General features: G+C 29.4%; 7 protein-coding genes across 19 annotated transcripts in view; 5 read left to right on the top strand and 2 right to left on the bottom strand.

Moving 5' to 3' along the window:
* LOC143153420 (uncharacterized) overlaps positions 1 to 5798 on the top strand; it is a 30296-nt gene extending 24498 nt beyond the window's left edge. For all 3 annotated transcript variants that reach the window (XM_076324576.1, XM_076324565.1, XM_076324586.1), the window contains 2 exons: positions 76 to 3037; positions 5485 to 5798. In XM_076324576.1, the coding sequence (XP_076180691.1) occupies positions 76 to 1802 (1727 nt within the window). In that variant the 3' untranslated portion in view covers positions 1803 to 3037; positions 5485 to 5798. The remainder of the gene's footprint in view (positions 1 to 75; positions 3038 to 5484) is intronic.
* On the bottom strand, positions 3121 to 6299 carry Cct6 (chaperonin containing TCP1 subunit 6). Its single transcript, XM_076324600.1, has 7 exons — positions 6076 to 6299; positions 5102 to 5693; positions 4684 to 5019; positions 4534 to 4599; positions 4242 to 4464; positions 3949 to 4117; positions 3121 to 3862 (listed from the first exon to the last, which is right to left on the bottom strand). The coding sequence occupies exons 1-7, from the start codon at positions 6210 to 6212 to the stop codon at positions 3790 to 3792; spliced, it is 1596 nt and encodes a 531-aa protein (XP_076180715.1). The 5' UTR covers positions 6213 to 6299; the 3' UTR covers positions 3121 to 3789.
* A 682-nt stretch (positions 6300 to 6981) lies between these two features.
* LOC143144031 (NAD-dependent protein deacylase Sirt4) lies at positions 6982 to 9026 on the top strand. Of its 4 annotated transcripts, none has more exons than XM_076306005.1 (4): positions 6982 to 7013; positions 7802 to 7921; positions 7998 to 8280; positions 8365 to 9023. In XM_076306005.1, exons 1-4 carry the CDS (start codon positions 6997 to 6999, stop codon positions 8704 to 8706), a joined length of 762 nt encoding a protein of 253 aa, XP_076162120.1. In that variant the 5' UTR covers positions 6982 to 6996; the 3' UTR covers positions 8707 to 9023. The 4 variants fall into 4 exon arrangements, with proteins under 4 accessions (XP_076162120.1, XP_076162112.1, XP_076162129.1 ...); XM_076305997.1 differs by lacking the exon at positions 6982 to 7013 and adding an exon at positions 7354 to 7578 and having other exon boundaries at positions 7645 to 7921; positions 8365 to 9026; XM_076306014.1 differs by lacking the exon at positions 6982 to 7013 and adding an exon at positions 7436 to 7578.
* A 1223-nt stretch (positions 9027 to 10249) lies between these two features.
* Bx42 (Puff-specific protein Bx42) lies at positions 10250 to 13210 on the top strand. Its single transcript, XM_076306118.1, has 8 exons — positions 10250 to 10379; positions 10661 to 10814; positions 10924 to 11091; positions 11162 to 11469; positions 11574 to 11709; positions 11777 to 12035; positions 12175 to 12556; positions 12702 to 13210. The coding sequence occupies exons 1-8, from the start codon at positions 10366 to 10368 to the stop codon at positions 12910 to 12912; spliced, it is 1632 nt and encodes a 543-aa protein (XP_076162233.1). The 5' UTR covers positions 10250 to 10365; the 3' UTR covers positions 12913 to 13210.
* A 191-nt stretch (positions 13211 to 13401) lies between these two features.
* On the top strand, positions 13402 to 20290 carry Frtz (WD repeat-containing and planar cell polarity effector protein fritz). Of its 7 annotated transcripts, none has more exons than XM_076314218.1 (16): positions 13402 to 13674; positions 15092 to 15220; positions 15375 to 15504; positions 15575 to 15752; positions 15832 to 16025; positions 16163 to 16263; positions 16394 to 16508; positions 16595 to 16804; positions 16887 to 17050; positions 17134 to 17241; positions 17318 to 17526; positions 17591 to 17714; positions 17781 to 17950; positions 18013 to 19712; positions 19834 to 19969; positions 20038 to 20290. In XM_076314218.1, the coding sequence occupies exons 2-16, from the start codon at positions 15138 to 15140 to the stop codon at positions 20121 to 20123; spliced, it is 3708 nt and encodes a 1235-aa protein (XP_076170333.1). In that variant the 5' UTR covers positions 13402 to 13674; positions 15092 to 15137; the 3' UTR covers positions 20124 to 20290. The 7 variants fall into 7 exon arrangements, with proteins under 7 accessions (XP_076170333.1, XP_076170326.1, XP_076170295.1 ...); XM_076314211.1 differs by having other exon boundaries at positions 13402 to 14417; XM_076314180.1 differs by having other exon boundaries at positions 13402 to 14417; positions 14761 to 15220.
* Mrpl48 (mitochondrial ribosomal protein L48) lies at positions 19758 to 26937 on the bottom strand. Of its 2 annotated transcripts, XM_076314240.1 has the most exons (6): positions 26588 to 26937; positions 25986 to 26337; positions 25458 to 25839; positions 20876 to 20953; positions 20660 to 20793; positions 19758 to 20584 (listed from the first exon to the last, which is right to left on the bottom strand). In XM_076314240.1, the coding sequence occupies exons 2-6, from the start codon at positions 26261 to 26263 to the stop codon at positions 20293 to 20295; spliced, it is 1164 nt and encodes a 387-aa protein (XP_076170355.1). In that variant the 5' UTR covers positions 26264 to 26337; positions 26588 to 26937; the 3' UTR covers positions 19758 to 20292. The 2 variants fall into 2 exon arrangements, with proteins under 2 accessions (XP_076170355.1, XP_076170346.1); XM_076314231.1 differs by having other exon boundaries at positions 25986 to 26937.
* Cog8 (conserved oligomeric Golgi complex subunit 8) lies at positions 22060 to 24939 on the top strand. The gene is made up of 10 exons (XM_076304110.1): positions 22060 to 22220; positions 22350 to 22421; positions 22500 to 22624; positions 22702 to 22977; positions 23043 to 23256; positions 23326 to 23486; positions 23556 to 23831; positions 23951 to 24139; positions 24223 to 24378; positions 24522 to 24939. The coding sequence occupies exons 1-10, from the start codon at positions 22166 to 22168 to the stop codon at positions 24858 to 24860; spliced, it is 1863 nt and encodes a 620-aa protein (XP_076160225.1). The 5' UTR covers positions 22060 to 22165; the 3' UTR covers positions 24861 to 24939.
* Positions 26938 to 27175: the final 238 nt, after the last annotated feature.

The following is a 27175-nucleotide window of genomic DNA, read 5'->3' as shown; positions in this document are numbered from 1 at the left end:
AGTGCTTTCTACGTAGCTTGTTTTCAAAAGCTTGTCTTCAAAATATTAAAGAATTAATTATTATATTTAATACAGTTGGTACAAAAGAATATCGGGAGAAGCCATTAGTCTGTAAACATTGCAATATGATGTTTACCCGATGGCGTGGCTTCAAATTACACGTGCAATTAACTCATTTGAAAAGACTCGGGTTCATCTGTCCTTACTGCGATCGCAGCACAAATTCTGAAGCATTAATGCGACAACATATTCGATCCAAGCATCCTGGCTGTCCTGAAAAGCTTGTTCAGAATCCAGCCGCTGGTGGCCCAGAATTAACGGAAGAATTTTGGCAAAAAGAGTACGGACTAGTGTTTCCAAAAAGGTCCAAGAAGCGTAAAAGGAAACTAAGCGAAGACCACGCGGACAATGACAACCACGAGCAACCTGAGGGCGAGAAATGCACTTTCTGTGGCTTTACCGCCATGAATTTAGCTGGTCTTAAAGGGCATATGAGAGTTCACGCACCGAAATCTACATTAAAATGTTCTTCTTGTTCTTTCACTACGTTAAAAAAATCAGAACTTTGGACACACTGGGAACTCAATCATCCGTTCACGCCATTCAAGGGTGACGATGCATCGACATTTGAATCATCCAGTGAGTCTGGAAGCATGCAACTCGATAGAAAAAATATTATCGATGATGATTACAGCGATGATATAGAGGAAGAACAGGTTTCCGATGTGAAAGACAATCAATTAATTTACTGTTGCTTCTACTGTTCATTCCGTAGCAAGTCTTTGGATGCAGTTCAGGATCACTGGAGTACAATGCATAAAGAATCGAAATTGTCCAGTGAATCCACTAAAGTGAAGTCAAACTGTCCATTTAGATACAAGGAAATGCATTTATCAGAAGAGTCGCCCATGAAAGCTCGGTGCTCTAAAACAGAAATGGAAACTCCATATGAACTGTATTTACAGCAATCACATAGTGACGTGCAAGTGATAGACATATCGGGTGTTAAACAAGAAGGTTGGATCTGTCAGTGGTGCAACGAATTATGTGATTCTGAGGTTAAAATGAAGAATCATCACAGTATGTTCCATTCACATCTACCACTGAACTTTAAGAAACAGGAGAAGAGCAAAGTGCCTAGGGGATACATTTGTCCTGAGTGCTCGTTCACAACGACTTTCATTAATGTGATGAAAAACCATGTGTCGAGGCACATAAATCTTTTCAAGTGTAAATATTGCGACAAAACCTTTGGTTCTCCGACGCAGGTGTCCTCACATAATGCTGAAGAGCATCCTAACTTGGAATTGAAAATAGAAAGTATACATAATTATGAGGCATTGATGGAAAGTATTATGGCTAAAGTTAGGTGGCAAAAGCCTATCACAGACTCCAGTGATGTCGATCAAAAAGAAATTTTAACGGAACCACTGAAGAATCATGCAGTAGCGAAAAAATCCACAGCCAAGTCTACTATTCGCCCAAATTCGATTCCTATCAAGGTAAAAGCAGTCGCTCGAAAAAGTACTAATCCGTATTCAAGGTACCTTTCGCATCCTAAAACAAATGATCGACAACAGCCAGCGAATAGCAAACAATTCTCGTATTATGGGATTCCTAAGAGCCCTGTCAATCTAGGAAAATTAAATACGTACATGGTAGTTGGTGGCCATCGAATGAAAGTGAATTGCACTACTCTTGCACGATTGATAAACATTGATCCAAAAGTAATATTAAAAGATGTGAAACACGATATCAAAGATATTGCGATACTTAAGCGATATTTAAGTCGAAATAATTAACGAAAATACGAAAAGAAGAGGCGCTGTTATTTGACACGTCAATCTTCAGTCTGACGATAAGCGCGCTAATAAACCATTTACATTTCAGTTAGAATTTAATTTAATGTACAACATGATTATTTATTGTGTGACCATTACTAGTATAATGGTTAATGGTAACCAAAGTAACACACGGTATTACATGCTTTTCTATAATGTTATACTTAAACACTGCTTTAATGAATTTTTATAAAATTTATCATCTAACCACAGTGTTATAATGAAAAAAATAAGTGTAAAAAAGCAACATGGTTAATAGTATTCAATGATTTAACGATTTGCTTATTTTTTCTTTAGCATATACTTAGAAAGTCTCTAAAAATTCTTAATTCCTATGAAGTTGTGTTATCTTCTTATGGGTTTATTTTAAAATTGAAATTAGTTGACCAGTTTTTAAATTTTTGTTTCATAGAATCTGTTTCTAGTATGCAAATGGAAATATATTATAAATGTTCCAACATCAATTTATCACAGGTGACACACATTGTGTATAACATATGTACGTTATTTATTCATATAAAAGTAATTCTGATTTAAAAAAGTAACAGAAGGATTATTGAAACAAGCTATACGTCATGTCATACTATATACCGATGAAAGGTAATTAAGACAGTATGTAATATTTGAAATCAAAACAGTAATTGTAACATGAAAACTGTAAATATTTATAAAGATAGTGATATCTGCTAGTTAGATAAATTACAAAGACAAATATTGAATTTATTTATTTTGGAATATGTAAAATTTCATGGTGTATAGATTGAATGTCTTTATTTTATGGTTAATGATATGTAATAGTATTACTTTCGAATAAGTACTTACACGTAATGTCGGAAAATTTACAAGTTTTAGCATCTCGAAATATTTGTTAAATCATTTAATAAGAAAAAACTACTTGTGTCAACTCAGGAGCGATTGAAACCAAACACGTGTACCGTATCGTTAAGGATAAAATATTTATATAAGTAACATGCGTGTACAACGTCTGTGATTTAAATGTTAACGTGTAAAGTTCAATGCTTATCGACGCTAAAAAATTATTAGTAACTATCGCACTGTAACTGTGTTGCGCCGTATTACGAAACGTACGTGATACAGCTATTTGAAAAATGTATCTTCGATAATGCTAGTTAGTAATAATATTTAAAAGTGTTTTTATTTTATAAAATTTATTGTGCTTCAAATGTTATAAGGCGGTAAGACATTAGAAAATTTTGTTTAAACTATGACATATATAAGTATCGATAAATTTGAAACTTGCGTGTTAACACTTATATCGTATGCAATGTGTATAAAATTTATTTTTTATCGCATAATTTTCATCTTACATCCGATGTTCTTAAAATTAATTATAATATGGTAAACAGAAAAAAGATTTGTATGAAAAAAATAAGACTGAAGTGCGTCCCGTAAGTTATAATAGATTACTTAGTTCGTAGATAATTGTAAATATCATGTAACATAAAATTTCACATAAATATTTTTGATTTTTATAACAAACTTATTGTCATTTTTAACTCGATGGCAATTCGTCCTAATGTGGTCCTCTCACATTAAGAGTTTCTTATCAAGATAATTTGAAATCTATACATACATTATTTAAAGAAGAAAACATTTATAAAATTATTTCAAGTTATTTTTTTATTTAAATCATTGTACAAAGTTTATGTACTAGACGAACATCTTTTAAGTTTAGAAATCGTATTTTGCTTCCCAATTATTAATGGAAAGCATGTACAATTAACAAAAAAAAAGATATTTACCATATACGTGTTTTTTTAAATTTAAAAGTATTCTGTGCAGTTGTTTCGTGTTACTTGAAAGAATATAAAAACATACGAATTATGTGGAAGTTTCAATAGAGATCGTGCTAATATAACATTTAAATTAGGTTGTAACATTAAGTTTCCAAAAATGTATTTTGAATCAACGAATACTCATAAATGATTTACCCTTTCAAAGACGACAATCCTGCTCTCATTATTTCATCAACCAAAAGCAGATTGCTGGCAATGATTGTGCTACAATAAAAGATGAATATCTTAGCGGTATAATATTAATTAATAAGAATTGCACATGCTCGATTATCTAACTAAGTGCTACTTACCAAGAGTTAATAATTTGTTTCTTTACATTATAATTGTCATAAATGCCAGCGTCTGCAGGTTTCAATGCTTCACCTGTCGAAATATCTATTCCTACTGCTTCACCTAATGCAGTTCCTTCTTCAAATAATTTAACAATTGTGTCTTGTGCATCAAATCCACTATTTACAGCTAAATAAGTAAATACAAATATAATAAATTATACAAACCATAACAATTTTTGACAAAGCTCAGTACTGTTAGATACTAGTTCAGCTAATAGTACTAGATTACTACTTTAAAATATCTTTCTCACCAAGAGTTTTTGGAATTATAAGTAAAGCTTCTGCATAAGCTTGAACACCCAACTGTTGTTTTCCTTTTACTTTTTCTTTGTACTGTTGAAGTGCCTTACTAGCAGCCATTTCAAAAGCACCAGCACCGGGAATAATGGCATGATCGTCAATAGCATTTTTGATAGCTCTTAGGCCATCTCGAACTGCATCTTTCAATTGTTCCAAAGTGTATTTATTGGGACCCTAATCATTTTTATCATTAGAAGACGAAAAGCAAATTAATTTAGAAGTATAATTTACACATAATTTTACCTTTAAAAGAATTGTCACTGAATTCGGTTTTTTGCATTCTTCTATGAACGTATATTTCGTTTCTCCCTATGATGAAACAATGTAATAAATATTTATCATTTTACATAAAACTTAATTACTTAAACATTTTATTATATTGAATAAATTTACCAAAACGTGTTCATACACGAGTCCGGCCCATCCTAGGTGTTCTTCTTGTAAATCATCAAATGAATTCATAGCTGTTCCACCACATGCTAATGCTAAACGTTCCATATTCCTGCGCTTTGCTCTACGCAGAGCTAAAATGTTTTCTTTGGCAAGCATGTCTAAGGATTGTGGATCAATACCCTTCTGATTTATAACGACAAATGATTTGTCATTTCCATCACACAATTTCTTTTTTAGTTCAATTATTTTCTTCACTCGATTATCAATAAATTGACGTTCTGCTTCCACAAGCTTTTCCCGTTCCTCTGCAGTTTTGTAGAAAAATCCACTGTTTACCTATAAAATTAAGACAACTTTGTTATTTGTAATCTGTAGAAGATAAATACCATTTCATTTTCCTTCAGCTTTATGTAATTACCTCGCTCTTTTCATATTCCAAACTAACATTACAAGTCAAAACATAAGCATTCTCAACTCTCTTAGGCATGTCTGGATGTCTAGATCCATGATCAGTTACAATACCACGAACTAAAGAACTGTCTGCTGCAGTCCTATGCTGCATTTCCATGAGCTCCACCATATGCAAATCAATATCTTGATCCTTTTGCTTGATTGTCAGAACAGCATCGACACAGATCTCAGTCAATTTATCAGCTATGGTAGGATGAACTTTAGTTCTTAATGCTGTTCTAGCAATATCAAACAGGCTTTCCTTTGTAGGTTCGATAGAAATCTTTAAAGAATCTAATACTTCTAAAGTTTTAATTCTAGCTAACTCAAATCCTTCTGTAACCATTCTAGGATGAAGACCCTCTGATATATAAATATCGGCTTGTTTAAGAAGCTCTCCAATGACTAACACAGTACTAGTTGTACCATCTCCAGTAATATCATCTTGAGCAGTAGATGCTCGAGCAATCAAACATGCTGTTGGATGTTGTATTTGCATTTCGTGGAGCAGTACATTGCCATCTTTGGTAATTTTAATGTCACCTGCTCCAGAGACCAACCTTTAAAAAAATTTGTTAGTAAGAATGTATAATTTTTAATTTGAAGTATATACAATCGAAATATATCTGTACAGAAGTTATCATAAATAAATATTTCTCATGACAATTAAACAACAAAATAATTATTATATTACTAAGCAAATGGAAAAAACGGAAATGATTTTACATCGTCATACCGGTACTTTGCGAAACATCAATCTTACCTAATAAGGATAGTAAAAGTCACAACTAAATTTTCACGTGTGCATAAACTTAGTCTCATACGAAACAATTAACATAAAACATTTTTTTATAATTTCTTCTATTTTGGTCTTTTTATTTTAATTTATTCGATAAATGTAGTAACGGTGTAAAATCTATACGTGAAAATAAATATACATACATCTTCATCGTGCCTTTCGGCCCAAGATTCGTCTTCATCACATCTTGAATTGCTTTCGCAGCGGATATATTTATAGCCAACGCCTGAGCGGCTCTGGCAAATTCAGCTTTTGGATTCAACAAACAAATTGCAGCCATTTTACGAAGTTTCAGTCACAATTCAGTATATTAGAAACGAAGTATCTTCTTAACACATTTGCTTCTGTAATACTTTTAACTGATTGATTATCGAGTGGGCGACGTTCAGATTCAATATAATCTAGGGATTTTCATTTCTTAGCTTCTTAAATTAACGAAATTTTAAGTAAAATCTAAAAATTTATTTGAAAATGAATTTAAAAATAATTCAATGTTAAAAATAATCTTAAAATCAACGAATTCACCATCTATTTATATTCAATTAATTGATTATTTGCGACTATTGATTTAGTCTTCGTTGATCTAGAACAATCGGAGGCATTTATTCATTCCGTTTGAGAATGCAGCACATATGAACTAAACTAACTAGATATTTCAACATTGTATTGGCTACCAATTCAAAGAATACATTTGTATAAAAATGTACGTATTATAGTATTTTGAAAATCAATTCTAATATGTATCTATAACAAATATTTTGTACTTTTTATTTAAATTGTGTATATAAATGTATAAAAATGAAATAAGACATATTTAATACATAATAATTTAATCATTGTATTTAAGGAGTTAAGCCACTATAAAATTAATTGAAATGTTGAAAAAGTTGATTTTTTTTTACTTAAATAGTAATTTAAAGTATTAAAAATAAAATGCAAGAGATTCCAGCCTTTAAAACAAATTATTGTTGGAAGTAAGCAACGAAAAGGGAAGCAAGTACGAAAAAGGAAAGACTACAAAATCCGTACGAATGCCATATGTATGAAGCAGGATTGGCCAATTAATGATAAATGAAAAAACGTATGAAAAATTATCTTTGAAAACTTTAAACACATTTATTTCGAAATTATATTTTTAAAAATCGTGTGCAAGATATTTTCAATATAACATATATTAAGCATTGACGATCATTTTTTTTTAATTTTCGTTGCTTGACTACTATTTTTGAGTCGCAACTGGCAGAATACGTAAATAAAAGGTGTACAAAAAATTGAATTAAATTTAATTTATTTCAATAATTTTTGAATTGTAGTTTGCATAGTTAGCTGCCTTAAAGCGGCCATGATATTAATACTGCCTAACCCAGACTTAACCTAATTCACCAATTAAGTAAGATTGTGTTTTTTGTTAAAAATTAATAGAAGCACATTATTTTCTCAAGTTCCCCGATCTATACTTCTTTTTCATGTTAAAAAAACAATTTAAAAAAAAAAAAAATGGAAAAAATAAATGCATTTAGGGCAAAGTCACTAAACTTTATAATAACGAATTTATAGTGCAAATATTGTTATATATTTTAAAATGAATCACATTCACTTAAGAGTGTGTAGATCTGTATATAAAGTTAGAGCTCCAACGATATTATGTGAGTTACTCGGTTTTGTGAATTAAATGTATTAATTTTAGTCTAATTATTTAAACTGTTTTACAGTTAGGATATATTCAACAGACTTTTCATTTGTACCAAAATGTAAACAAGTAAAAGATTCAGATTTACTAAAATTAAAAGAATTCATTGTTGATCATAACAATACTTGCATATTGACAGGAGCAGGAATATCTACAGAAAGTGGTATTCCTGATTATAGGTCTGAAGGTGTTGGACTCTATGCAAGAAGTAGTCATAGACCAGTACTCTACAGAGACTTTTGTAAAAGCGATGCTATTCGAAGACGATATTGGGCTAGGAATTATGTGGGTTGGCCAAGGTTGTAGTCTTCTAAATGAAGTCAGAAAAAGAACTATTTGTGTATTTAATTTATAACAAAGATATTGATTTTATAGATTTTCTTCCCTTAAACCAAATAATACTCATAAAATATTGAAAAAATTGGAAGATGCAAAGAAAGTAAGATGTATTGTTACTCAAAATGTAGATAATTTGCATGCAAAAGCAGGCAGTAGAAGAGTCATAGAATTACACGGAACAGCATTCAAAGTAATGTGTCTTAATTGTGATCAACGAATATGTAGGTATTATCTCCAAGATATTTTTAACAAGCTTAACCCTCATATGTCTGCAATTTGCCAAATGATAAGGCCTGATGGTGATGTAGATCTATTGCAAGTAAGCAATAAATATATGAACATATTTAATTTAAAAAAGATAAATTTGCTTAAATTTGTAAAGAATGCATGTAAATTTTAACAGGAACAGGTGGAAGAATTTGTTGTTCCAGCATGTGAATACTGTGGTGGTATCCTGAAGCCAGACATTATATTTTTTGGAGACAATGTACCACGTCAAGTAGTAGAAAGTGTGAAGTATAATGTTGAACATTCTGACTCCTTATTGGTTCTGGGTTCTACATTGACTACATATTCTGCATATCGAATAATACTGCAGGCTAACAATGCTGGAAAACCAATAGCCATATTGAATATTGGTAAAACCAGAGCTGATAATCTTGCAGACATCAAAGTGGAAGGTAGATGTGGTGACGTGCTTGTAAGAATTTGTACGATGATGGATCAACATAAAGTATTTACATAATATTAACAATAAAATGCAATCCAAGTAACTTTCTTTTATATTTATTAAAAATAGAGCTGTGATTACTGTAAATCGAATTAATAATAGTTTAAGTAAAAAATGTCCAATATTTTAATTCAAGTTTACTTTATTTCTTTAAAATAAACATAGATTTTTAAGGTACTACCAAAACCTTCACTGAGGTCATATTCTCCTAACAGAAAGTTCGATTTCTGTCGAAATATTTTTTGAAAATGGACATCTTTATTAGAAGAATGTAATTACTTGGGAAGTTGTCAAAAATAAAATGTCCCCAAAAGAGAATTTCTATTAGTTCTAGGAAATTATTTTATGATGGTTTGCATTCATTCATTGTTATGGCAAATGCATGCAATGTGGTCAGCGATTTACCCAGCGCCCATTAAATTTCCTCCACCACTACACACTAATGTAAGAGCCACGTGTTCGCAAGCTCGCTATTTCGACAGCTGCAGTGAGTCGAGAAAGATGATCAGAGATAGAACATTACCCACAACTTGTATAACATGGAAAAGTATTGTAACAAAGAAAAGTGTATACAAATTTTTTTTGGTGTTCACTCACACACAGATGAAACTTGAAATTTACTCTGTGTAATATACAGGATATCTAATTATAAAGGAAGGATTGGTCAAACACTTGGAACTGTCACACAGTGGTCCACAAAAGTATTTGTACATGAAAGAAAAATTTGTTTAACTTTTATTGGTATTTCATTAATACTTTTAAAGAAATGTAATTATACATAATTAAAGTACACTTCTTGATCTTTAAAATAGCATAGGTACAAATTGAATAAAAATATTTTTCTTTGGGTAAATGAGGAATATTTATCAATATTCTAATACTAAATATAGTATTAGATTATAATATTATAATACTATTATAATACTAAAATACTTCCAGTAAGTGTTTCTTAAAATTAGTACAGATTTAAAAGTCCTAGGTAGTGGCAGCTCAAATTCATACATTATTTTTTAGTAATGTCTAAACTTTCTTATAAAATAAACTCAATGATTGTCAAATTTATACATTTTTTTAAAAATATCAAAATTTAAGTATTCAAACTTTAGGTTACTAGTACAGTTTAAAAGATGCTCATGATAAAATGAAATAACTGAAATATAGGTGGTCACATATATAAAAACATAACACAAACTTATCTTTTAATATTATGTAATGAATGATTAGAATATTATTTTTAACTTGAATTTCATGATTTTGTCATTATAACGCTATTATTGATTATGAAGTTGTCTGAAAAACTTAATAATTTTGATTTCGAAATTTCAAAAAGTTATCACTACATTGGAAACAAAATTTGTTTTAAATATAAAAGTTCAAAAATTTAATTTTAACAAATTACTGTCCTCCAGGTGGATTTCTTTCAAATCGGATTTCTGATCTTTTGAGAACGAGAAAGAGAGAACTTCACACTCACCTTCTTTCTCGATTTTCCGAAGCTATCTGAAGTGCCGTGCTTACGGCACGCGTCTTCTGTATAACATGTGTAATGGTGGGGGAAATTCAATATGGCGCTCGGTAAGCGCGATACTTTATCGGGCCACACTGGATGCATAATATTTTCGTAGTTGGTAGTATCACTGCGAGATATAGAATCTGCGTTTCTTGCTTGATAAAATGTCGCTGACGAGGTTAGTGTTTGTCATAATTGTTGAAGATTTATTTTTTTATTACCTATAATATTCTGCGTTATAAAATTCTTGCGTTGTTTGATATTATTAGTTAACAACACTTAAGTGATACATTTCAGTGCTTTCGGTAACGTCAAACATACAGTTTTTAAACAAAAGAATAGATTTAACTATGATTAATTCTAATAACATACTTTTTAAGAAATTTTGTTACTTACAAACATTGTTTATGATATTACAAATATATAACAGTATCTGTAATTTGAATATTTTTTTTATAGCTTATTACCTGCACCAACACAGGTGGTGTGGGATAGAGAAGATGAGGCACGTGAACAAAAGTTACGTCAGAGGCCTGTGTCAGCATTGGTTAAAGCCGTTGTTACTGCTCCTCCATATGGACAACGTAAGGGATGGGTCCCACGGAATCCAGAAGTAAATAATGTTATAACTAACATTGTATCATATAAATTCTTTTTACTACAAATAATTATTGAATTTTCTTTAATCTAAGATGTTAAGATTTATGCACTGTTGTGTTTAGGATTTTGGAGATGGTGGAGCATTCCCAGAAATTCATGTGGCTCAATATCCATTTGGCATGGGAATGAAGGGAAAAGAAACCACAAGCAATGCTTTAGCAGTTCAACTTGATGCACATGGAAAAGTAAAATATGATGTAATTGCTAGACAAGGTCATTCTAAAGATAAGGTAATTAACAAATTTTTGTCTTTGAACATTGGTGTCTATATTTGTGTATTTATTGTGCATTCTGTTACAGATTGTCTACAGTAAACTGAGTGATTTATTACCTTCCGAAATAACAAATGAGGAAGATCCCAGTTTGCAACGTCCACCTACAGATGAAATTGACGAACTTACAGAGAAGACTAGAAAAGCATTAGAGAAGATAACAAGATCAAAAATTGCAGCTGCTATGCCAGTGAGATGTGCAGAGAAACAGGCACCAGCTCAATATATTCGATACACACCTTCGCAACAAGGACAGTCCTTTAATTCTGGGGCCAAGCAAAGAGTTATTAGAATGGTAGAAGCACAAATTGATCCTTTGGAACCACCGAAATTCAAGTGAGTCTTGTAACAATATTTTTATTTAGAAATGAAACATTGAATGAATTATATAAATAGGAAACGTTTGTTACATTCAATAATTTAGTGTCCTCTGATTGTAGAATTAATAAGAAAATACCAAGAGGACCTCCTTCGCCTCCAGCACCTGTTATGCACTCACCTACAAGAAAAGTTACAGTGAAGGAACAAAAGGAATGGAAAATACCGCCCTGCATCAGTAATTGGAAAAACGCGAAGGTAAATCGAATCAGTTTTCGTAGCTACATCGATGAGCATATTTTATAAAGCGATACTTTATTTGCAGGGTTATACAATTCCTCTCGACAAACGACTGGCTGCGGATGGTCGTGGTTTGCAACAAGTACATATTAATGAAAATTTCGCTAAACTGGCTGAAGCTCTTTACATCGCTGACAGAAAAGCCCGTGAAGCAGTAGAAATGCGTGCGCAGCTTGAGAAGAAACTAGCTCAGAAAGAAAAAGAAAAGAAGGAGGATCATTTAAGACAACTTGCACAAAAAGCCAGGGAAGAGCGTGCTGGCTTGAAGTCCTCTGCCGCATTGGGTTTGTACAAAAATGTTACGTGCATTATATTATCTTTTTTGTAATGTTTCTACACTGTGCAATCTCGATAAACGTAGTGCATTTGGAATAGATTCAATATAATATACATTAATAATGCTGTACATTTATTGTTGTATAGACAAATCTGAAGATTCGCGAGAAAGGGATCAGCTTAGGCAAGAAAGACATAAGGATCGTGCAAGAGAACGCAATTTGGCGCGTGCCGCACCCGATAAACGCTCTAGATTGCAACGCGAACGCGAACGCGACATTAGTGAACAGATCGCACTTGGTTTGCCAGCGAAAAGTATTCCTAGTGCTGGAGAAGCACAGTTTGATCAGCGACTGTTCAACACAACCAAGGGAATGGACAGTGGCTATGGACATGATGACGAATACAACGTCTACGATAAGCCATGGAAAGATTCTAATTCTGTTGGTTCACACATATACCGTCCTAGTAAAAATATTGATAAAGACACTTATGGAGATGATCTGGAAAAACTCGTTAAAACAAATAGGTTTGTTTGGTCTACATTCTTTTTGCTTTTATAACCCTGAATGAACACTTCTTTTAAATTGTGATTTGTAAATTATGCAATTTCTTGTTTTACGTGATGTATGATTTTCCAAAAATTAATTGAGAATTCTTTTTTGTTGTATTAGATTTGTTCCGGATAAAGAGTTCAGTGGAACCGATAGATCGGCTACGCGCTCTGGACCAGTACAATTTGAGAAGGATGAAGAAGATCCTTTTGGTTTGGATCAGTTCTTGAAACAAGCTAAACGTGCCAGTAGTTCGACCACTACTACTACAAAGCGCAAAGATGAACGCGAACAGCGAAGAGATGATCGCGATAAGCGAAGGAAACATTAACTTTCTCTGTTGTTTAAGTGTCTTATTATTTTAGAACAAATCTTTATTTTCAACTTTCACTTTCTTTTTAACGGATGATTTAAGGCGTAAGTGATTTCAAGTCATTTTAGTGAATTTATTGCGAATTTATCAATTATAAAACAATCGAACAAATCTAAATACCATAGAATCTGCAAAGACCTTATTTTTGTCTACTTCGCTCTATGCGACGCAAGTTTAAGGTTTATCTTTATACAAAATTTAAAAATGTACACAAAAATTATTACTAAATATATTATTATTTAGTACAATTACAGAATCATTTGTTTTTATAAGATACTTTTCCTTTTAATAACAAATTCTGTTTAAAAGTGACTATTTTTTTATTTTAGGGGCTTTTTAATGGAGATGGGAAACATGTTTAATAAATAAGAAAGTACGAGTTAAATAATGTGGCCATCTAACGGTACAAGACCTGAACTGATTTGAAATCTCAATTTTGTAGAGAAATAGTTCTTCTTGGTGTAACTAGTTGGCACTACTGATTATGTATCCGATTTACATATTTTAGTATTTTTTTATACACATTCATAATTTTACATTTATTTTGAAGTGTTGAAAACTGGACACGTCTTTCGATTTTGAATTGGTGGTAGAAGACCAACATCTTTTAGATATACTACTGCATGTTTCTTCGTTCAAGTTATGTGTAGAATGGTCCCTATATAGGCTTATTTTGTCGCTATTATGTTATTGTATCACCAACAAGACGTGCTTCTTATGGTAATTCACATGATCGATTGTCTGACATGAAGTTTCATATTTTGGAGAAATGCTGTGTATATAGTGCAAACAATAAGAGGAGCAAAATATGTTAGATGTGTAAATTTTGTATAGTACCATTCCATAAGGGAAAAAATTTTGAAGTATACCACACTAAAACACATTATTAACATTATAACTTTTTGATAAAATATTCAACAATTTTTTATGTGTAATATTTTATGTTAATAACCTTATACTAACACCATTTTCAAAGTATTCATGCATTCATTATTTCGAATAATGTGCGGGACGTATGCAATGGAAGCATGCAGTCATCAATGTGTAAATAAGAGATATTTTTAACAAATAGATATAAATATCTATAACATCGATAATTACATATGATATTGAAGATATGCTACAATCAAACTTATGAAAAACAAATACGTAAAAGGTTGTGGCTAATTTGCTAATCTAATTTTCTATATAATTAATGATTGTATTACACTGCTATTGTTGATACTGCTATTCGAAGAATTAACAAAGGCGGTTATAATGATAATGGCAGTTTCCGGTACCCTCTCAAATTGAGCAAAGCTGGCTACCGCGGAGTTTTAGTAGTAAATTCTGCACCAGATATTTCTGAGTGTGGGGAATCCCTCACTACCTTTAACTCCACCTCAAGAGGTCGATGGTGTTTTTAGGAAAGTTTCTCACTAAAAGAAAACGGATAAGTGTGTATATATAGCAACCTCTACATGGTGAGACTTGGGCAATTAGTATTATGTATTACAATACAATCATTAATCAATTGTGTGCGATGTTCCTCTTATAGGTTATCATAAATGTAAGTTGATTGTGTGGTATGTAAAGTATATAAGGTAGGCTGTTTTTATTCGTCCTACCAATTTTAAAAGTTATTCTGTAACAACCGAAGAAAAAAACCCTGTCTGTTTGATTCCCGCGCAAAGTCCGATATAGATCTTTAGCGTATCTATCAGATTCAGATCAATTCAAATTTTAAACATTTTTAAATAAGTAATTGTCAGCATACTTAGTTTTAATTCTTACTGCTTATAGCATTGTAACATTTTTCCGTTCTAGATCAATAATGTTGAATGTGACACCGAAATAGTAAAAGAATTCACGAATTGTGAGTCACGACTTCTCGATCAATATGATACGAAAATGTATTGACTGCAAAATCTACATTATATCTCGTTTCTGTTTCTGTAATAGCAATCGAAATGACATCGGTAATACAGTACACTGTAACAAAATGCTGAAAAACAAGTCTTGATTATTGTATATTTAAATACCTATTGTGGTGTTTTTTGTGTTTACCGTTCATATTTAATTTACATACGACCACAGTCTTTTCTAATGTTGTACGATATAACCTTTTTGAGTCTAACGAAAGTTTGTTTATATACAGTTTGATGTTCAGAATTCAATGCTATTGGAGTAGTTGATGTTTTATAATGTTTACATTATTTGGTGAAGTAAACTTATGGAGTTTTGATGACAACATTAATATAAAGAGTACAGATTTTGGTGCATTTCGGTAAGAATGATAATATAAATTTATATACATTATAAATTATGTAAATGATTGTACATATCAATAAAATTGAACAATATTCAATATTTTCATTCTAAAACATTGTGATAATTTTAATAACATAAAGTTCTATTTATATAATATACTATTGTCACAGATATCATGATAAACGCATTGATAGTTTACATGAGGAGGGGAAAAGATCGTATTGTCAGAAACGTGGTATGATATATGTACCAACTAATAAAAAAGGAAATAAGTTAAAAGATTCTATCAAATATTTGGAGGTAAAATTACAATAAAGCACTGACCAGAATTAAAAATGTTTATATATTCTATCTTGAATTAATTTTATAGGATCAATTAAAGGATAATTCAATTATATATTGTCAGTGGTATGAAGATTGTGTTCTTCAGTTGATGTTAAATAATGCTCTATTAATCCAAATACAGGTCAACATTGCTACTGGGGATATATATAAAATAACTTTTGATAAATATCTTGTAGGAAAACTTTCAGAACATATATCAGATGGTAAATACCAATGTATTTTTATCTGATTTATGTTTATATGTTGAACAATTTTTTAATATTTGTTCACTTTCATTTATAGTGATAATTACTAAAAATTATATACTTTGCATCTACAATGATAATCAAGTAAGTCTTGTACATTTTACAAGATCAAAAAGACATACCCTTGATAAAATTAATAAACTTGAACCAAAATTATCTACGATTGATCTATTCGGTCCTAATGGCCGCAGGTTGGATAAAAAAATACAAACTAATAAATGTGATGACTTGGTAAATATATTAATGTATTTATAAATTCCTTAAAATAATATTATTTCTTCTCGAATTAAAGTTTCTCATTTTCCTTAAATTACAGTGTTTATTAAGAATATCTTTGAAAGTTTATAATAAAGTTTTAAACATTGTAGATATTAATTTGGTGGAAATCCACAATGAATGAAGTTTATCCATGGAGTCCTGCTGTTAAAGAGCATGACCGTGCAAATATACATCTTTATCGTCTAATAGGGTATAAAATTCCTTTTCTGAAACTCTATGAGCTGTTTAAATTTAATATTTTAGTTCAAATATTCAATAAAAGCATTAATTTCTGCTTCGTATAGTGAAAGTATTTGAGTACAATTTATTTCTTTTTTCAGAGTAAAATTAGAATTAATTTGTTATATACGTAGTGAGTTTGATCCCTTGTGTATAATATTTGATGCATGTCATGATAATATTATTCATTCTGTAGAACAAAAAGTATCAAGAAAGGTAATAGTTATGCATCATTTAGTATTATATCATTCGTATAGTATTAATTTTACGATTGAACATTTTACATCATAAGTATGACATAGGGCGAGGTGACTATAGAGTGGCGAACGTATGAAATTTCCCAACAAGATAAACTACAAAGAATAGCAGTAATCTCTGTGCCTTTGCCTACCCATACAAGTTGTGTAAAATTCTCACCTAATCAGGAATTGTTGTTATTATGTTGCATAGATGGTTCTGTAATCATTTATGATCAAATCAGAGCCACCACTACTAGTGTAAAAGCAGGTTTTGTAAGTAAAATATGTATGCATGAAAACTACAACAAAAGCAACTGCTTCTGAAAATACATAAAGGAATATGTACATTTTTAAGATACCTACATTAGCATCATGGCACAGTGATGGAATAATATTTATCATTGGGAATGACAAAGGTCAATTCCAACATTTTGACATTTCTCTATCATGTATTAAAAGTCAGACACTAAGTGAAGAAGTAACACCTGCCAATATTCTCGATTTGTCATCATACTTCAGGTATTGCCCTATATTTATTTTCTTATCAATGTAGGAATAATAAATTTAGTACTATATGTATAAAATATGAAATTTAATTACAGAACTCAACCAGCATTATTACGTATGGAATGGAATAAAAAGAGTGATTTGAATTGTTACATTGATTTGCACAATCATGGAAATTCTCTATTATTATTAATTTTTCAACGGTAATGCTATATCAAGTTTATTTATACAATAAATAAATATTAAAAAATCAGTAATATCAATGTAATATATTAATAGAGGCCCTATAGGTGTTATAAAAGTTTTGGAAGGGGATTCTCTCTCTGGTGACATATTAGTCAAAAGATATTTGTCTTTATATCAAGTTGAACAAGCAACTTCGTTATTGTTATCTATGAATTGGGATACACATCCTCGTGCATGTATGCATTCATTAAATCAAATTTTGAATTATTTATTTAGACTACCATTGACACCAGAACGTGAAAGTAAGATTCAATTTTGTATTTTAATTAATATTCTGTTGATAATACAAATAATTTAATTTTCTAGATTTTATACAAAACGCATTAGGTAGTTTCCATGTTCCAATTAAACCAATAAGTCAAACTATTGAAGAAGAATACGGAGATGAAATAAGAGATTTAACAAGAAGATTTTTTCATCATTTATTAAGGTATTACATATTTCTGCTTCTAAAAAATATTTATTTTCTGAAAAATATTAATTTTAAATAATGTAGGTATCAGATGTTTGAAAAAGCCTTTAGACTTGCTATAGATCTAAATGATCATGATCTTTTTATGGATATACACTTTTATGCATTAGTTGTAAATGATATGGCAATGGCAACTGCAGCAAAAGAAAATGCTGAACGTATACTGAGTAGATCAAACAGTTGTAATAGTTCACGTAAGAATTAATAATTTACAACATTTTGTTTTCTGAAAAATACTATAACACAAAATTTTCAGATTCGACGTGTTCTAGAGCATCGTGTTCATTGTGCTCTGATTCAACAAGTGATAAAGGAGAAGAATCTTTCAGTGATGAAAGTGAAAATTCCTCTAAAGAAAATCAAACTGATATAAAACATTCTAAAACTCATAGTTATAGAAAAGAATCTAATAGTCAAATTCCACCATTACCAATTCTTGATCCTCATCACCTTAACAAAAGCCTGTTACCTACATCATTTACAGATATTTCATCTACTGAAAAAACTGATTGTAATTTAGTGTCAACATCTTTTAATATACCCAGCAGTACACTTACAACAACTTCTTTTAATCATTCATCACATCTTTCACTTTTAAATACTTTTTTTGCATCGACATCATTTAACAAACCATTGTATAAAACTCATACAAATCCAACACCAACAACAACAGTAACTTCTACCAATAATTCTCAAACTTTTAACAACATTTCTGATGACTTAATGACAACTTCTTTTGGAAGTTTGTCTATGAATAAACGAAAAGCTGTAGTATCTAATCGATTTACCGAAAATTCCGTAGGTATCACATTGAACAAAGCTGTACTTGGTGAAATACAATATTCTCTTGATAATACATCTGATAGTACAGTAACAACTAATTTAGCACAAGAGAATAGCTTTATGTCAACTCCTTTTAACAATCCAACATATGAAACATTAGATGTCCCTTCTGACTTGTTACGATCTTCATTAGATAACGTAGATAGCAATATCATGTCAACATCCTTTAGTACACTTGGCACAAATATTGCAAATCCATACAATAGTTCTTTTACTAATATATTAACTAGCAAAGCTGATTCTACCATAACTTCATCGTCTCTAAGAAATATAAAATCATCTGTTGCAGTGAATGATTTCACATCTAAACCACTTCCTGATCCTACTACAGTAAACAAATTAACATCCAGTCTTCATAGCAGTCATAGTAATCTAATGTCGACTTCATTTAATTTTCTTGAAAATCAAGTACAGGATTCTCGTAATAGCATTTCAAAAAGTATTAATAATGATGATAATCATGATGGTATCAAGTTGCAACAATCTACTGTAGGTAAAAAAATAGGGGAAGTCAATATCCCACCACCACCACCTTCTTTAACAAATTCGTTCACAAATTACTTTCAAAACCTACCAAGAAAAAATCTACCTTTATCCAGAAGTACATCTGGGTTGGCAGATATTGATGAATCTATTAAAAAATTTTCATCTATTAGAACGAGAAATGTTGCATCACATGTATTACAAAGACAAAACTCTACGTCTAATATTCTACAAGTTCATCATAAATATAGTAATATTAAACCTTCTAGATATAGACTTAATTATGATCTCGATTACATTTCATTTCATGGAAGTTGTGATAATATTAATATACATTCCTCTACTAATAGTATGAAACTTGGTACTTCACAGTTTCCTTCTATATATAGTGTGCAGAACAGATTTGATAATAGACATTCAAAATTATTATCACAAAATAGTACAAATATTGTTAATAAGGAAGCTAAGGCATCTTCGAATATACCACCACTACCTGTTATATCTATCCCAACTTCTAATTCTATATCCTGTTCTCCATTTTCTACCTTTACGGACACAACATTAACATCAAGTGAAAAACCAAAGGTCAAATTTTCAGATACAGTAACACACATATTTGTACCTGATACAGTAAGTATATTTGCATTTCTGTAAAGCATTAAAATAAAAGTAATATTAGAATCTACATTAAATAATAAATATAGTTGTATTTATTAGTTATGATTTTCATTTATTGAGTATTTCCTTACAGGGTCAATCATTACATAAACAAAAACGTTCTACAATCACCCAAGTACACTTGACTGATCCAAAACGCGAATTAGCTGAAAGCCTTCCATTGTGTCTTGGTAATGAAGATTATCTCAAGGATTTTCAACCATTATCAAGTATGTAATAAAATTCAGCAAGTAAATTAGTTTTCAGACGTATAATGTTTAAATGTTATGTTTTACAGAAGATGATATTAATGACAAAGTAAAAGAATCTTCAAAATCAGAAGAAGGCTCTAAAATAAAAGTTGTACACTTTGGACTTTTATAAATAGAAAAAGGATTCTATATTAATAGAAGATGAATATGAGACTGTATTTACATACATTTAAATTGTTTTATAAGAACATGTATACACCTAAATTGTACATAATTTTTATACATTGTTTTACAGTTGTATTACTAAATGATTTGTCTACTATTACATACATCAGTAATATTTAATTATGCTTTTTTTCCTCTAAATCACCTAATTGAGATTTCAAAGTATGTAATTGCATATCAGGTATATAACGTTTCTTTTCTTCTTCTGGATTATATGTATATACATGTAAATGAACTCCTTCAGGTAAAGTTGCTTCTAATATTCTAATTAAAATAGGACATTTTATAGATGATACATTTGATACGAGCATGTCTCTTTCATACATTCTAAGTTGGTATTCACAATCTTTTATTTCACTTGATTTTTTAAATTTCTTTATATTATATTCTCGATGAGGGAAAGCAAAACTATAAAGTCATAAAAGCAGATATTATTAAATAGTAAAATATTAAATTTAGACAAAAATATGAATATATTACTACCTATCGGTAACATTAACATCCAATAAGTTTGCAATTTTATAAATATAAGATTGATATGATTCAAGTATAGGAAATACATATCCTTTAATCTGTATAGTTAATGTAGAATACTCTGGTGGCCCTTTTAGTTTTTGCTACAATATATAAATGCTTTAATATAGTAATACACAATATAAATACGTACCTCACGTATAACACTTATAAAACTTAAATAACCTTTAAATAAGGAGGCTCATATATACTGTAAAACCTCAATGTTCTGTTAACTATTGAACGATGGCAGCACGTTGTAACCTAAATGTACAATTTGATTACATTATTTTTTTGGTAAACAACAATAGTAATATATACTTTTATCTGTCGGTACATTTACACACTCTTATTCTTACCAAAAAAAAAGCAATTTACCTGTTTAATAATATTTAACGCCATTTTGTATTACATTAAATAGTAAAATAATTTATGTTAAAATTTTAAATAAAAATAAATTTACTTATTACCAATTACTTCAAACTAATATTATATCAAACAACTTGCATCTAATATCCGTATTCAAATACACAAATTATATGTAAACTACAGGGATGTTTTAACATATAGGTGAATCGGTGAACCCGTATGCGCCGGAGCCCTTTAGTGTGTGGAGCCACAAAGTAAGATTAATATGACAATTTCAATAATTAAAATAGAAGTAACTTTGGTTGTTTCGATTGTAATTTGTAGAATTTATAAAAAATAAACGGAAAAATCAAATGGTATAATATTTTATGGTAACATAATATTTTAGCAGATATTGACTTTGCAATTTTTAAATGCCTTAAAGTTTTCCTACAGGAGACTAAAAATTAATTAAATAAAAGGAAGAGTGTTAATTTGTGTGCATGTAATAATTATTATTTCACCCTATTTATTATTACTATTATTATGATGAGATATGGGTGCAAATTCTTTTATAGAGCCCAGAAAGTATAATTTCTGAAAACCTTTTCAGTTCTCGATTCATTCCTGATTACTAAAGATATTGGGAAACGCTAATATACAAATCTCTGTTCACTATAAAGTGGTCAGATAAAATATCGCGAGTTTCGAAGTGAAGAGCTTACGGTAAGTGAATTTCATTGGTTCCTTGGGTCTTTGACCAAGAATCTATTGACATTTTACAAGAATTTTACAAGAAATGTTTTTTTTACTGACATAGTAAACAAAAAAATTATTAAATTCAAACCTAATTCTATTACAAGAAGACTTCAAATTTTTTAAAAGTTTAGTTACAAAATTGCCTTCTTACCAATTGGAAATGGGAACGTATCTAGCGCTTTTCATTGCATTTATGCTAAATATGGACAGTTTTTTTTTTACCGACAGTACCGCTATTCTAGTTACAATGCATTCTGTTAAGATCGAAAAGTATATTGTAGACGTGTATGCACCTGCATGTATGACATGCAATATATAAAGACGATAAACATTGCAGAAGAAAATATAAATGTGTTGTTTAAATAAAAAATGGATATCGAAACTGAGAATGTTATAAATCTTATATTTCCGGATGGTATACGAGGTAACTTATGTTTATACAGTTTATAATTAAAAATTGATCAGTTATTGTATAGTTAGTGTTTAATATTAGCACAATTTTTTAATTTAATTTTTAATTTAAAATGTTCACTTACTACGAATTTTTGTATAGAATCATGGAAAGAAAACCCTGAGTTTTATCAGTACTTATCAAAACTTGGTGGTTACGACGTTGATCAACTTAGTAAGTTAATTTTCAACATTCAAAGAAACTTGTTTTGTTCAAAATATATTTTATTTAAAAAATGTTTACATTCGTTAGGTAAAGAACCTGATCATCTAAATGATGAGAAAACATCAGTATTGCAAACAACACAAGAATTAGTATTTACAAATTATAAAACGTTCATTCAAACAGCAGAAAGTTCCAGAGAAATATTTAAACAAGTAACAATAAAATAAATTTTAGTAATTTCAATAGTATTAAAAATATATTTACTAATTATATATTGTATAATTTCAAGTTTAATCAAACTGAAAGTTGGCTTGATGGACTTGTACAAAAGATTCCCAAGTTCGTAGACAAGTGCCAATTATTCTGTGATGCTTCAAAAAATATAAATGCACATAGGAGAGTAAATAGTTTAACATTAACAAGGAATGCAGAATTGCTGGAAGTACTTGAAATGCCTCAATTAATGGAATCTTGTTTAAGGAGCAATCAATATAATGAGGCATTAGAATTATCTCAATATGCACGTCAATTAGGAACCAAACATGGAGACATTCCAATTATATCGGTATGATATGATATAAAAAAGTTTATGACAAAAAACATATTTCATTTTGTTCATTAACAATATAGTCCATAGTGGCAGAAATTGAAAGTAGTTGGTCAGGCATGGTAGGACAAGTTGTTGGGTCATTAAGAGGAGATCTACCACTTCCAAGATGTTTACAACTTGTTGGATTATTACGATCAATGGATGCATTCACAGAACCAGAATTACGTATTAAATTTCTTCAAGCACGAGACAGTTGGCTTCAAAGTCTTTTAAATGCTATACCCAAAGATGATCGTAAGTTAATTTGTTACTATTAATTGTTACATGTATAATTTAGTAATATTGAATGTTTGTTTTTATTAGCTAATCTCCATATTACAAAAACAATTGAGTTATCAAGGATACATTTGTTTAACATAATAACACAATATAGAGCTATGTTTAATGACGATGAGCTCATAATACTTGGAAGAGACCCAACTGTAAATGAGTCTGCTATATTTTATCATTGGCTTGAGGAAAAGGTACATAGACTATTCACGTTTTATTCTATTATATATTGTTAACATAATTTAATCAATCTTTCTTTTTAGATTTCTCAGTTTCTAATGACTTTAGAACAAGATTTACCTGGTGTAACATCTATAGATTCTATTTTGGGCCAATGTACATATTTTGGTTTATCATTTGGTAGAGTGGGTGCTGATTTTACTGGACGAATGTCTGATATATTTGTACATATGATTGGTGAAAAATTTGAGTTCAGTATTCGTAAAACAACAAAGAAGTTTGAAAAAGACATGGAATCATTTACACTAATTAATAAAATATATAAAACTAATATAAAAATGAGTACTACTGTTAAATCTGTAAGTAATTGGCTTCATTACTTATTTACTTTTGTTGAATAAAATATGTTTTCTTTTTATACGTTATTATTCGTTGTATATATATTTTTTCCAAATTTGTATAAAATTATTTTTTGTAGGAGCATCCACCAGAACAATTAGTGGAATTTTATCCTTTAGCTGAATACTGTAATGGTCTTATATCTGCTTTCAATGAAATACGACTTTGTCCCCCAGTAGCACTATCAGTTTTCTGTACAATCATTTTAGAAGAGTCTTTATACAATGTAGCAAAATCTATATTGATTTTTTACAAACAAGAACAACAAGTATGTAGTTTTATTTTATAACTATAATATCTTAATTCTTTAATTATACAATTGTATGTTTGATTTAATATACTTATTTTTAGGCTTTTGCAGCTACAGAAAGAGAAAACATGCTAAAATTTACAGAATGTTTGAGCGAACAATTAATTCCTTATATACAGTACTGTATTCATGCTATTTTCCCACCAAGTCAAATTGCAATTCATTTAGGCATCTCAGAGAATTTACTACAAGTAGAGGTATGTAAAGATAGTTAATAAAATGTACCATATTAAACTCGAGAAACTTTTTTCATGGGAAATTACAAGTACTTTTTCGTTAAATTGTAAATATTATTTAGTAATACAGAAATACATAAATATATTAATTACTATTATTACAGGGAATTACATATTTAAATAGAAATAGTATTTTAGAACCTCTGACTCTTTTGTTACCAATTCCAAAAAATGGGAAAGATTCTATCGTTTCCTCATTATCTACCTCTAATATGCAATCATTAATATTGCAAAAAGCTTCTAATGAAGCATCCTTAATACCTGAAAATACAGGAGTAGATGCAACTATTGTACAATTGGAAAAAACAAAAGTGTCTGAATTACATGATTCTGCAGAGCAAACAACTGTACTCAATGATTTACAAGAAAAAACTGCAATATTAAATCAAAATATTAAGATTATTGCAAATAGTTCAAGTGATAGTGTAAATCAGAATAGGTAACTGTAAATTTTTTTTTATTTATTTCACTACATGTCATTGTATATTAAAATATTGTAAATAAAAAAAAATAGTTTTTTAAGTTAATATCTTTTTTGTTTCTGACATGTATTTACTAAAATTTCAAACAATGCAAGAAAGTTAATGTTTATATTTTTACTAATTTATTAGTTTTTTAACACTTTTTATTACAAAATAAAAAATATTTTATTATTACTATGGTTAATTATTATTAAAAGAAAAAAATACAGTAGTATCATAAGAACAAATTAAATCTTACAATTTATTTTCAATGATAGTAAACTTTTTTTCAACATTTACATAAAATAATTAAACAAATTTCACATTGTTTATCATTTTGTATAGTAGTCATAGATCAAGACCACTAAAAATGATACAAGAGGATACAAATTGTATACTAAATTTTTAGTACTTTCAATACTTTGTTTATTGATTGAAGTATCATGTATCTTTAAAAAGTGGCTCTACATCTTTTTCAGAACTTGTTAATTTAATATCAACAGATTCAACATCAGAATGTGATTTTTTATATAACCCTTTGTTAGTTTCAATACCATTGTTGTAAATTTCAGTACTTACTTCTTCATTTTTATTATGATTAAATATATCTATTTGTTCTAATTTTTTATTTGATGCTGTGACAGGATACTTTGGATTTAGTATGTCTTGCTTAATTTTCCTAACTTCTCTAAGCAATTTTTCATACTCATCTTTTTCTTCTGGATCTTCCAAAGACACAAATAATTTCTTTCTTTTTAAATTACTTGTAGCAATTTCATTTTGAGATTCTTTTATGACATTTTTATAATGATTATCTAAATGCGTTTGTAACTTTTTTATTTCTTCTTTCTCCTGTTTATGTCTCTCTCTTAATGCTTTTAAACGTATTCTTAATACATCACAATCTCTTTGTGCTTTTGTGTACAAATATCTTATTCTTTCTGCTGATGTTTGATTACGCCTAGAAAAATTTTACTTTTAACACTACAAAGTTTCATATATTTAATTATATTAAAATATATTAATTTAAAATATTCAACTTATTCAAAACACAGAAATCATATTAATTATTATTATATTATTATTATCATCTGTAATAATACATACGAATTATCTCTTGATAAGTCTCCTTTTCTAGTATATGCAATTTTAGATGTAGTACAAGCATTTTTTGTTTCCATTGTTATATCTTCACATTTGATAGATTTATCAAATACAACAGGTACTAAATTTATTATAACTGGTTTTGGAGAGACAGCAATATTTTGTACACAATTTTTTAGATTAGTTTTTACTTTGTTATAGGTATAACATTTTGTTGTTTTATAAACATCAATATTATTGGTAACATTTGATACATGCTTACTTTTATCTAAGTTTGACATAGAAGGCCTATTATATTTTTTATTTATAGTAATTTTTAAAACTGGAACTTTTGTTGTGATTTTGATGTCTGAAACTTTTTGTATTGTATTTGTATTTATAGCTTTAATCATTGGTACTACTTTGTTAGAATTTGAATTTATTGTTTTACTAGTATTAAATTTTGATAAAGCTTTATTAAATTGACTTTGAGTTACAGGAATTAGTTTTCTAATTCCTAAATCATTTGTAGACTGATTTTTTGATTTAGAGATTACAGTAGGAGGCTGCATCATTAAAGGATTACTATCTTCACTTGCATCTTTTTTAATGTTTAAATTACTAACCTCCTGTTGCGTACTTGCTTGTATAAAGTTGGAAGTTAAAAAAATTTATTTTAAATTATTGCACTGCACCAACTTCTTGTACATATCTTTATCTTTAAAATGTGCATTTCGTATAACATTATTATTAGAGAAATACCATTTTCTCTATCAAGTTTTTTTAATCATTTTGTAAATAATGTTTTGTTATGGAAACGAAAACTTAAGTCAATAAAAACTCAACAGAACACATCACTTATTTGACATTAATTACCATTTCAGATATTAATTACATTTATTTAAAATATGTTATATTTAAGATAGTGCATTTGAAACTTTTACAACCTAGAATGCACACTTTTGTATTGTACACAGTTAACCTCTACCAGTAACATCAATCGTAACGTGTTAATTTAAAATTAAAGAATCTATATGATCCATGTGCGTATCGTATGTGTACAGTTGGACAAGCTGCAATATTGCATAGGTGCAACAAAAGGCGTTGGGTATTTCGACTTTTGATTGGTAGAATATGCATAGTCAAATATATTCTACCAATCGGAATTTGAAATATGTTGCATTTTTCATTGTAGCACTTTTAACTGCGTATAG

This window comes from Ptiloglossa arizonensis, chromosome 1 (assembly GCF_051014685.1).
Source record: "Ptiloglossa arizonensis isolate GNS036 chromosome 1, iyPtiAriz1_principal, whole genome shotgun sequence".
NCBI classification, from domain to species: Eukaryota; Metazoa; Arthropoda; class Insecta; order Hymenoptera; family Colletidae; genus Ptiloglossa; species Ptiloglossa arizonensis.
This window is presented reverse-complemented; position numbering and strand designations above follow the sequence as displayed.